Here is a 12785-nt window from a genome sequence, read left to right on the forward strand (position 1 = left end):
TATGCATTTATGTATTTGTACTACTATTCCAATTGTATAGCTGGCTGCCTGGACGCTTACCTGACTGACCTTCTCACGCCCAGCGGCTGACAGAGGCGGAAAATTTCAATTTAAGTATCCATAAGCAAACATGAACACATGAGTATGTATATTCATCTACGCTTAATTTGTTGTTGTTTGCAGAATACTTTGTTTTCGCATAAATGACGATTGAAAAGCCATTAAGATGCTCACACCAGCGCGCTCATGCAGTGATAAACACATACAAGTATTCATGCATATATATGTACATATACATTATATATTGGCATATTAACCCAAGCGCAGCTTAGCGCACTCCCAAAGTGTACACATATGTATGTGTGTGTATATGTATTATTCGCGCTTTGTTAAGCGCTCAGCCTAACGACTGCCACCAATCGTAATGTTCTTTGTGGCCAAGTTCGAAAGTGACTTTGGCCTTTGTTCGCCACACTTTGTGCGCACGCACATACATATGTAAATAAGTAATTATATATGTATATGAGCATATGCATACATTCACCTTTTTCACGAACCAATGAAAAGGAATTCAGTGTGAAGGTCTATAGACTTAAAGCCACAGTTTTTACCTTTCCCTTTTTATTCATTTATTTTTTTGTATGATTATTGAGCTCCACTACGTTTCTTCAATTAATACCCATTTGCTGTTGCGGTAAGTGAGGGAGACTCTTTTGCATAAGCGCTCGTATTTATACTAATACCCTTACTTGCCTCACTGGCATTTTTTTTAAATATAAGTAAGTAAACGCTGACAGCGGCGATCRCCCTGCCGCGAATGTCAATTTAATGCGCACAATCAATTTACAGGAATTTCGAAKATTAAATTACCGTGCAAAGGGAAGGGATATTTACCCATTTGGTAAGCAATAAAAAATTAAGAATGTGGAATAAGCTTTTTAGATAAAGAAAGATTGAAATTTTATTTAATGTAGTGTAGGAAAACTAAACAATTTGTAAAASGCTTCGTTGCCAATASAAATTTGCACAGGCGTTAATTTTCCTTCCTGTCAGCTCGATGAGATGTTGGAAGGTATGCACTCCCAAGTGCTTAAGCCTTAAGACCAGATAGAGTAGACCCTTCCATTAACCTTCCCCCTAAGCATCCGTAAATAAGCTCACTGCCCCTCTCATCTAACTTTTTTCCCTTATACCATCTTAGAGAATGTTCCGAAATTCATTTTTGCGTAATTTCTTTTTTTTCTTGTATATTTTTTTTATTTTAGTAAGAAATACACAGCGTTGCTTAAAAAGTATTTGATCTCTCTCAATTGACACTTTTGCTAATGTTATGGTAAACTTATGACAAATTAGAAACCAAAAMAGTGTACAAATGTTAATGCTACAAAATTCTGATTTAAAGTAGTTTTTCAATATGAAYTTTCAAAACATTTTTGTTTATGATACTTTAGAAGCTTTTATGGCAAACAATATCAATAACGCAGCGCTCATAATCCGCCTATAAAAACTTGAAACTTCATGTCATATTAAAAGTAAAAGTAGCAATGTGCCACGCTTTTCCATATACAATACATACAAACATGAGATTTGAATACGACAAGCGAAACCATTGCGAAATTCTTAAAAATTGCAAATTGACTGCCGACAACAAYAATAGCAACACCACACTAACACTTTATAACTCAAACATTCACCTCATAAATCAGATTTATAACCAGCTACTTAGCTTTCAAAGATGGAAGATGGCAGCCGGTGAATGCGCGGCTTGGACATAAAACTGATGCGAGTTGAAGTTGTGTGCGTGAGGAAATTGCCGCACTGCACGCAAACAAAAGATCTGCGCGTGAGCACACCCGCCTTCGCTCCGCTAGTCCACAAGCTTTTTATGCATAATATGAAGCGATTTAAAGTCGCCACAACCAGTGGCGGCGCGCAGTTGCGGAGGCTGGGCTGGTGGCGCACAAAAGCATGCAAATGAAGCGATAAAAGTGTTGAGCTGCGTATCTCGTGCTGATATGCGAAGATGCACGAGCTAAGCAACATCGAAAGGTGCGATTTACGAGCCCGATATGCGGGTTAGGATGGGCACCAGGGTGCATGTGTTTGTGCGCGTGACTGCTGGGCGGTTAGTCAGTGTCGCTGAGGCCTCCCAATATGGTCGCAACAAACAGTGGACCTGAACATACGTATAAAGTGTTGCCCCTGTTGTTGTTGTTGWTGATATGCACTTCTTCGGTACATCTGTACATGCCATGGCAGTCAGCTGCCAAGTGAGATATATCGCAGCGCTATCAGCGAACCATTCATCGGCATTGGCATTCGGAGCCGTCGGATGAACTTAGCCGGAGACGCCGTATGTGCGGTGAGTYTCGGCGTCTTCGTGTCGGTTTTCATCTTTGCTTCCATTTTGCCGTCTGTGTGTGAGGATCTTAATTTTTCTGACTTAACTGAATGGGCGTGTTGATGTTGCTACAATGCGGCTGCAAATACCACACGCTGCCGGCTTGCAACATGCACATAAATGTGTGGTTATTAAAACGACATATGGAATTTATGAGTGGCAATATTCGYATGTCCTCTTGGCGGCACATCAATTCAATACCCCAACACACGAACGAGGGGTATGTGGCGGGGATGGGTGGTATGCGCTTACGTGTATGGCGTGTATGCCTGGCCACATGTCGATTCAGGTCAGTGCGACCGCAGGCGAATTACTGGAATTCAATTGGTTGACACTGCGCTGATGGGGAACGTAAAAAATGTAAATGTAATTATAAATGGAGGAAAATTAATATGTTTAACAGCAGTTATTATTGGCTGTGTATTTATGTGCTGTTTGTTCGAAGATTGTTGCTACGGAAATAAGGCGAAATATATATTTGTTGCAAATCGTGTTTTTTTTAGTACTGTCTTAAAAGTATCCTACGCTACATACAGGCGCTTAATGGGTGCAGATATTGTGCGAGACTTTTTTGGGTAATTTTTGAGTAATTGTTGGTTTGAAATACACTTTTTGATTGCTTCGATAAAATTTAATCCTTTGTGGATATATTTTGAGGAACTTTTGTGAATCTGTTTTCTTTTGAATACGTTTAATTCATAACCGAATTGAATACTTTAAATTAATATGGTAAAAATTGGTTCTTCAGACGGCACTTTCGCTACATTAAGTGGCTGAAACTGTTATAAAAATAATTTCGTTGAGCAGAAACTCTGTTGTTGTTCTAACCAATTCATTTTMATTTTCTACACTTTCATTTTGATAATTATGTTTGATATAAATTTTATATTTGTAGTTCCTTTAATGGGTATGCAACTTGAACAGATTAAAGAACTGTCATTTCATAGAGAAAACTCGACGATTTGGGTGTTGTTTGGCGATCGGTGGAGTCATCGGACCAAATTTCTTCAAAAGTGACGCCGGTGAGAACGTAACCGTCAAAGGCGAAAATAACGACTATTTTATGTCTAAAATTGAAGCTCGTAATTTGATTTCAACAAAAAAAACAAAATGCCGCGACTTTCCTCATATCGCACCACTCAATAGAATTATTGAGGGAACACTTCGGTGAGCAGATACTTTCATGTTTTGGGCYGSTCGATTGGCCACTGAGATCGTGTCATATCACACCGYTCGACTTTTTCCTGTGCGGGTATGTAAAGTCTATGTTATTGAAAATTATATTTTATAATATACAATCTTCATCAAATTTGACTCGGTCATATGAACTAAGAACTGTAACCGAATTTGATTGTATTTTTTTCATATACAAAAAACGCTTTTTTWAGTCTTTCTAAAGTTTGCTTCTTTTTTATTAAAAAAAAATGCAAATAGGTGGCAACGCTCTCCAAAATATTTAYTCAAAATCACGCAAGTTTTTTACAGCTATTCAGTTGATGTCTTTACTGATATATTTTTATTTTACTCCAAAATTGTTTAGAAGGTGGCAGCACTTTTTGTAAATATTTATGCAMAATCATTCAAAMYCTTTYRGTTATACTTAAYTAATTAATTTTTATATCTCRTCAATATTATTGTCATTTATTTAATAACTATTTTTTAATTTAAATTTTAAATAGGTGGCATCTTTTCCAAAAATATTTATTCAAAATAACGAAAGTGGTCTTAAAAATTGTAAGTGGTGTTTAAATTGAAGTCCTTTCTATTTTACCATAATTTTTCACTCCACAATATTTTACAGGTGGCAGCGCTTTTTCTAAATATTTATGTACAACTCTTAAAAATCTCTTAAAAATCTCTCAGTCATACTTAATTAATTTCTTATTTCGACAAATATTGAATTATTTTATTTTCGTGTATTTCAATTTGGGTGGCAACTGCCTTACCTTCATTTTTCGGTTAAATATATTACACATCAGAAAAATATTATAAAACTTAAACCCAWAAGTTTTATGCCTGAGAAATACATGCATATTATATATTTACATCCATGTATGCGTACATAGAATGTAAATATGTATAAACGCATAATCTTTCAAGCTCTTCGCAMGTTCGTCTGCTTCTTCCAAAACAAACGATAAATCGAAAAGTACGCAGCCCAGTCATTAAATGTTCATAAAAAATGGCTTATTGTCAGCAGCTGTTGTTTGTGCTTTTATGTCTTTATTACATGTAATCAGCGTATGCATCATGTCATAACCAAAAAAAAGTCAAAACAGCAACAATGAAAGTGTGTCAAACCGCCGGCTGCTAAAGGATGCAGCGCCGCTTACAACTCTTTTGACAACTAAATAATGCGAATGCAAATTCGAGAATTACCAAAAATTATTCTGCATAAATGTATGTGTGTGTAGATGTGTACATATGTACGGCTTACTGTGTATATGTGCATGGATATGCATACTTGTATTCGCTTAATTGACACCACTATTAATAATTCGCAATTCGCAACGCCTTTTCAATGTTGCCTTGTCGGTAGTTYATCGCACTGCTCCGCCGTTGGGCGCCTCAAATGTCCATAACCCAAACAAAATTTTTGGTGAAACAACTAACCGAATGCCACATTGGTGCGCCTCACCAATTGACTACTACAAAATTGCTTCTGACACATTGTCGTATCCGCGGCGATGCTCTACGCCATATGGCACGGTGGAAACGCTTAGCAGAAAACTGCGCAGATAAATAAATATTTAAGCACAGAAAGAGCATAAAGTGTGATTAAGAAGAAGATGGAGTTTCGTTTATCGCTAATGGCTTTTGAATAAATTAATTAGAGGAAGCGCGAAATATTGTAAACGCAGCTCATTAATTCTCTGCGGTTTGTAATCCGCATGTGTATATGTGCTAGAAAATACAAACACACAGTATAAACATATATTTGGCTTTTTACGAATTTTAATTTTTGAGGAAATTTTTTTTATTTTTTTTTTATTAATTTTGCATAGTTTCTTAATGAGCTTTATATTTATATGGTAATTAGCAGATGATGATTTTCATAAGGTTCCATATATAGTATACATAAATATATTTATGTGTGTAACTTTGTGGACAGACTTCTATGACTTAAATGGCGCTTGTAGCTGCTAGCTGTAATTAGTTCAAAATTTGAATATTTAATATTTTAGAACTTTTGGGAAACACGTAGATAAATTGGGTGTTCAAGAAACATATTCGAGATTCAGCGCTCTTCAAAAAGGTAAGAAAAAAACGGAAATAGAAATTTATTATGAAAGCACTCCTAAGTGACAGTTTGGGTACAAAAAATGGAGCAACGAAATTTATGTGCATAGAGTCGATAAATTTTTCGCGAAATTCGTATAATGTTTCGAAACTAAACGACCGCAAATCAAAAGCATCTTTGTACTGTTCTTGAGGGAAATGATTTTTGCAAAGTTATTTGGAAAAGTGACACTACTACTAATACAGGAACTGGAAATAATTTGAAACATTTTTAATTTCTGAATCACTCTACAAACTCTCAACAAGCTTGGTACTCTACAAACTCTATTTTGCCAAGTAGAAGAATACTAACAAGCTTTTTCTATGTAAATTTGGAAATCACAGCTGTTATTTTCTTCAATACTCGCCTATTTTTGAGTTGAGTTGAGTTGAGTTCTAAGAAATAATCGATAGTTCAGTTTATTAATATGCTTTTCTTCTAGTTTATTTAGATTTCTTTTTAGCTTAATGACAGAATTGATAAGACAAGATAGGCAATAAATTGACGACTTACGTCTAAAACCTTAAGGAGAACTCAACAAATGACTGAGTGTAAGTATTACACAATGAACAGACTAAAATCTTAATAACTTGAGTGGTTATTTATGCAATCACTCTAAAGAAACCGATAATTATTCTTTGAAATGGAAGATAAACAAGCCACTAGCTTCCATTGAGTTGCCGTTGTTATGTAGACGGAGTTAATCGTTTGTTTACGTTTATAGAGTAACAGAGCCATAGACTTGATGGGGGTAAAACGGAATTTGCGATAAGTTCAACAACATTTGTCATTTGTATAGAAGTTCTCTCAAAGCAATATTAACCAACAATATTTATCATTTTTAAAGAAATTCTCTTAAAAATAATATTTTCAGAAAGATKTTAGTGTATTTAAGACATATCTCAAAACATCAATACAACGCAAGTTTAAGGGTGCTATACAGCGCTTTTAACTATTATTGTCTGCAAACTTTTTAAATAAAATTCAAACTTGTATTTCTTTCCGTGAATACTTTTCATGAAAAAATAAATAAATCGAGAAAACACTGAAAATACTTGACCATTGCAAGAGTAATACATGCACTATATGCAAATGTATTGTGACTTCGATTCATGATTCATTTCAATAATTCGTTTAATTTGAGACTGCGAGATATTGGTTTTCACTTTGGCTCTTTCTTTTTTCCATTCCATCGGAGAGACAATAAATTCTGTTAGTAATAGTAGCTCTAAGCGATTTAAYAAATGGTAATATCATCAATAGGAAAGCTTTCAATGATTCGCCATTTACTAAACACTAAATTTKGACGTTATTCTCTTAWCAAAARTGGMGAAAATAAAGCAGCCGTAGCTGAACAGAAGCTTCGCTCTATGGGCTTTTGAAAAGYTCCAAGAAGATCCGACGTTTCCAAGACAAATTTTTCCAACGATGAGGCCCATTTCTGGCAGAATGGTTATGTGAAAAAGCAAAATTRCCGAATTCGGAACTAAGAGCAACCTGAAGGGATTAAGGAGCTGCCATTTCATCTAGAATAAGCATCCGTTTGGTGTGGTTTGTATGTCGGTGGAACATTCGGTCCATCTTTTTTCAAAAATGAGGCCGAAGCGAACGTAACCGTCATTAAGGGACTGAAATTGAAGATCGTAATCTCGGCGAAATTTGATTTCAAGAAAAAAACAAAATAGCGCGGCTTCCCACATATCGCATCAATCAATGGAATTGTTGAGAGAACACTCCGATGAGGAGATAATTTCACATTTTCGGTCGGTCGATTGGCCATCAAGATACTGTGATATCATGCCGTCAGACTTTTTCCTGTGGAGATGTTTAAGTCTATCCGGACAATTCCGTTTCGATACAGGCCTTGGAGTAAAATATCACACTTATCAGTCGACAGTTACCAATAGAAATGCTCGAAYGAGTGATCGAAAATTCGACTTAACGAATGAACCATCTGAGACGTGGCCTCGGGCAACACTTGAAAAGCATAATCTTCCAAAAATAAATGAAAAATAATGTTCTTTCGAATGATATTAAACACTCCCCATTACATTTGAAGTTTTGTTTTTTTTTTTACTAGGGAACCTCAAAATTAATTAACTTTTATTAGAATTTGATTTTTCGTTATACATGAAACTATAAGAAGGTAAATATTATTTTGAGCATATGCAAACATTAACTTATAATATGCCTTTCTAACCGCAATAATTTATACGATAATTGCTTGAAGAAAAGTTAGAATACTTTTTTTTATAAAACCTTGTATATGTAGTTTAAATATTTATTTCCTGACGCTCTTACAACCACTTTCTACATAAGCAAAAATACTTTTTTTACTTAAACCCTTCCCACATTTGAAAACCAACTAAGCCACTGTCAAACATGGGTTCAGCTGTAAAGAATAGAAGCACAGACTGCTTTGTTCTATTTGTATAAATGTGGAAGCGCCCAATCAAGTCATTGAGCTGACAATAAAAGCCTGTTTACAGACTAATCGGCGCGGCGGAACTATTGAAATGCTAATGACTATGATATAATTTTAGATTATTTACTGAAACTGAAAGCTACAGACGTAAGGGTCAATGTGTGAGAAAGCAAAAAATACCATAATATATTTCAGAGATTTTTATTGACTAAATACCACTTACGGCTGCTGCTGCAGACACGAGCTTGTAGTTGTTGTTGTTGATGACAGTGCTGTTGCTGCACTTTCTTCTGTGCTACTTGCTACCGTGTTTGCTGACTCTTCAAGCGTCGACGACACGCCACTCGTCATATCCACTTCATCGTTGGATGGCAAGCGCGCAAGCTGCTCCTCAATATCGCTTAGCTGCGCGTCATCAGGTATGGGCGCTGTGCAGCTATTGCTGTTGTTGGCGCACGAAAGCATCCACACCGCATTGCGATTGCGACAAACTTTCAAATTGCGTAGATCAGCAACATTTAGTGATTGTGGTAAGACTGCTGATGGCGCGTTTGCTGTTGTTGTTGATGTTCCGCTTGTTGTCATAGTTGTTGACATTGATTTGGCATTGGTGATGACGGCGACTTTCTTTGCTGCCACGRCTGACGCCGCTTCTCTCCCACTTGAACAGACAGCATTTTTGGTCTGCAACATTTTCGCTGTGGCCTCRACGCGCCGTGACAGGCGTCGCTCGGCCGCCTCTTCGTCACGCCGCAAATTGGCCGTAAGCTGTGCCACCTCTKCCTCAATTAAAGCATCCTCGACGTCCTCCATATGCGCGCCAATATCAGCAACATGTTGTAGTTGCATTAGCGATGGTGAACTACAACTCGCTTCTGATTGCGTCTCAGCGTCGCCGCACGAGATGCCCGATGACAGAAATGTGTCATCCATATGTTGGTGATGCGGCTTGTGACTTAGTTTACCAGCATTGGTATGTGATTGACTTGCTAGCGACTGTTCGGCCGTTGTTGCTGCTGCTGTTGTTGTTATGGCATTAACCGCATTCGGTGTTGACTCAAAGCAGCTTAGACGACTTGTGGAACGACTCAAATCGTAGCTAATGAGACTCGATTGCTGAGAGTGAGTCTGTGAGGCGGCGGAGGGTGATGGCAATGCGCCGATTGCGGCCAAGCGGTTTTGCGCGTATTGAACATCGGCAGTTTGGGTGACCGCGCATGACAACGCGCTTGCGACAGACGGCCGCGCGCCGTCGTCACACAGTGCTATTTCATGCGGCAGTAGTGACAATTTTAGTGGTTTAGCGTAATGTTGGTGTATGTGCGCTGGTTGCTTGAGCGTTTGTGCAATTTCACGYTGCTGCAGTTGCTGGCGCGTCGTTTCTTGCGCTTGCATAGCAGTTAAATGCTCATATTTTTGTTGCTCTTTCTCAGCGCTAAGCGCTTGCTTGCTATGTTTGTGGCAACGCGCCATGCTTGCATGCTGTGTTGGCGCCTTATTTGCGCTGAGTGGACCGCCATACTTAGCGTTGTCAGCAGCAAGCGGCTTGTCGCTGTCGTTGTTTTGCGCGTGCGCTCTGGATTTATTCCTACGTTCTTTGATGTGTGTACTAATCTCGCGCTTGCCATTCATCATCGTTACATWATTCTCACTAAATGGCGTGCGCCGCCTTTGCCCACTATTTGGTGCCTTTAGTTTCCGCGGCGTCAACTTRGTGACCCTCGAGAGGCTCGATTTGTGGCAGCTGCTATCGACGCGATGCAAAACAGCGTTATTCGCTATTTTTTTCTTCTCTGCCGTTTGCTTAGCAATCATTGGTAACTCTGTGCTAACCGCTGTCTCATCACTGGCTACTACTTTGGCCGCTATGCGCCTGCGACTGCGCCTCACGCTCGGCATATTGCGTGGAAATAATTTTGCAGCGTCATTCAATGAGCTTTGCGATGCGCTGCCGCTTTCCACTTGTGACATTGTCGTGGCGCGCAATGAATCAGCAGCCTCCGTATTACACGCCGTAGCGGTATTCCCACTGGCATTCATTGTTGTTGTATTATCTGTTTTATTGTCTGTTGCATTTGTGGACTCTGTGTTGTAAGTGATTTCACGGTAAAGTTTCGACGGATCATGACCGTACACAAAACACAATTTCCACCAGTTTTTTGTTGCAAGCAAATGGGCGCGGCGCCCCAACGCTTTGGGTAGCGGCAAATTTGTCTGCGCGGCCGTTTTCAACTTGAACGCCTGCAGCGCATGTGACATTTTTTGGTAGTTCACAGAACTCAAACACGATTTCGGGTTCCAAATATATTTAATAGTACACGTTTTTTATTTTTTTTAAATATTTTTTTTTGCGTTTTGAATACTAGCAAGTAAGCGGCGATTAATACGATAACACGCCGCCCACTTTTTATGTGCACTTTACGTGGCAACTGCGCTGCGGATCCAYAACACAAAGCTTCTAAAAGACTACAGCAAGTTAAGCGCTTTATATGCGCCACGCCTATTTTTAGTAAAATTTCTACAAAACCAGCACAAATCTTGTAATCTCACATTCACCCAATTGCACGCGCGCGGTTAATCGCACTAAATTGCCAATCGAACACAGCAACGCGCCCCGAATAGACTGCTATTCATAAGTCCGCCTGCATGCAAGCAATTATTGTCAATGCCAATTATTGTGATACACGGCAAGCGGCGCGATCGCGCGTTCTAATTACGTGCTCCGCATTTKCACGCAACAAATCCGCTTAGAAATCGCGACGCGACGTTATATTAAGTATTTGCACTATAAGCGATCGATCAACAAACTATGCAAAAATGGAAAGAAGTGTGCTCTACGCGCATKCGCACAAACACGAAACAAAGCGCTAACAGAAAATAATCAAAAAAAACTGGTCGCTTGATTCACTTGTCTTAACGCGTCGAAGCTTCGTTGTAAACTAAACGTGAGGTAGAGTCACAGTGATATGCCAAGCTATGTTGGCGCATCAACAGCAGCAACATTAAAACCACCACCAAAGTGGGGAATCCACATGAACATACGAAACGATCGCGCAGCATAATTTGTTAGTGGTGAAATGSAAAAGAAAGTTACTTGAACGAGAGCGTGGTAGCAGCAACAGTAGCAATAAGCATGCCTGCGAGCGCACGCGCACCCAGGTGTAGATCAAGTAGCTTGTTTGGCGTAAACTACAACACTTCACAACAGTAAATAAAGAAAATAGGTTTGTAAACAAAACGAGCTCGCGCGTGCACGAACACTCTACCAAAGCGACACACCACACTTGYTGCAGCAAATGTGTAATATATGCATATTCACCACAGCTAGCCGTTGCGCTCAACAGGTGCGCTTACCATTAATGGTGAAAAGAAGAGCATCAAAAGAAATATTATGAATATTTGTTGTAGCCAAACTTTAAATTTGATGTTAAGAGAGTTGAGTGCATACCCTCGCGTGCTCTCAGCCAGTTTGACGCGCTCACAGAAACGCTCTTTTAACTGGTTTATCATCCGCCATCAAACAAATTGTGCCGCCGCTACACCTCCGCACACTTTTGGCCTTTGGCTCTCTCTCTCTCTCTCTCTTGGCGTGTTCCTCATTGAACGCGCCTATTTTAAGTAATCGCTGTCGCTTTTTTCAGCAACTGCTCGAGGTCATTTGACACAATTAACGTAGCTAAAGGATCGTTCGTGTTGTTTAGCGCAATGATTAATGTCGATGCTTGTAGACGATCGAAGAGTGATCGTGTTTGCCAGTGGAAAGTGGAGCACTCGCAATAAGTGCAGCGAAAGAAACATATCCAATTATTTTTAAATGTGAAATTTGCTGGCGTTCTTAATATAGACAGTAAGAAAGTAGTAACCAAGTCTTAGTAAATAGTTAGTACTATGGGCGATTCTTATATTATATTTCGCTCTTTCAAAGCGTCTAAATTATTTAATGACTTAATTATAACAGTTTTTGTAAATTAAGTACTCCGGCTTCGTGGGATGTCTCTTAATTAGTCAGCGCTTAGTATTTTGAAAAAAAATATACGTATATACAAATAATATTATATATAATATGTAACTCCTAAGAACTAGTTGGAGGATTTCGGTTAGAGTCATACCTATAAGCAGAACCAAAAAAGCACTAATATATATTGTTTTTAGCTGTCTTCTTCGAAAATTTGGATCAGTGAACAGAAACAACGTCATTTTRCATTTATTGCCAACAGATTTGTTTTTGTTGTAAGCAGCGAAGTCAGCTTTTAGACTGAGGGAATCCTCTGTATTAGTCGCTTGTATTAAGAGACATTCTATGATACTCAGTAAGTTCCCGTTTCTATCCCATACCACGGATTTGCGAAATCCTATAGAATTAAWYTTAAATCCGGTCATAATCAGTCCTCATCTTTAAATTCACATATTAACAAGTGTTAAAATCATTAAAGCATCCTACGATTTCGTCAAAGATACTGAAACAGTGCCTTGATCTCTTTGGGGATCTAACATCTATTTCTTGAACAACTTGCAATGGGTTTCAGCACATACCGATATTTCTGGTAACTGTGAGGCAGTTCAATTATACTCCGGAAAGGAGACCATTATAATTCAAGAGGGATGACATAAGAACTCTAGTAATTTGCAGGCATGCCATCAGACTAGGAACTCSATATACTGACTATTGCAGAAGGCGT

General features: G+C 38.6%; 1 protein-coding gene across 1 annotated transcript in view; it reads right to left on the reverse strand.

The window, feature by feature from the left end:
- Window positions 1–11023, reverse strand: part of LOC108975114 (protein espinas) — an 81918-nt gene extending 70895 nt beyond the window's left edge. Inside the window, exon 1 of the mRNA XM_018943406.1 lies at window positions 8330–11023. Within this exon, the coding sequence (XP_018798951.1) occupies window positions 8330–10365 (2036 nt within the window). The 5' untranslated portion in view covers window positions 10366–11023. The remainder of the gene's footprint in view (window positions 1–8329) is intronic.
- Window positions 11024–12785: the final 1762 nt, after the last annotated feature.

The sequence above is a fragment of the Bactrocera latifrons genome, unplaced genomic scaffold (assembly GCF_001853355.1).
Source record: "Bactrocera latifrons isolate USDA-ARS-PBARC rearing strain unplaced genomic scaffold, ASM185335v1 scaffold_113, whole genome shotgun sequence".
Classification (NCBI taxonomy): Eukaryota; Metazoa; Arthropoda; class Insecta; order Diptera; family Tephritidae; genus Bactrocera; species Bactrocera latifrons.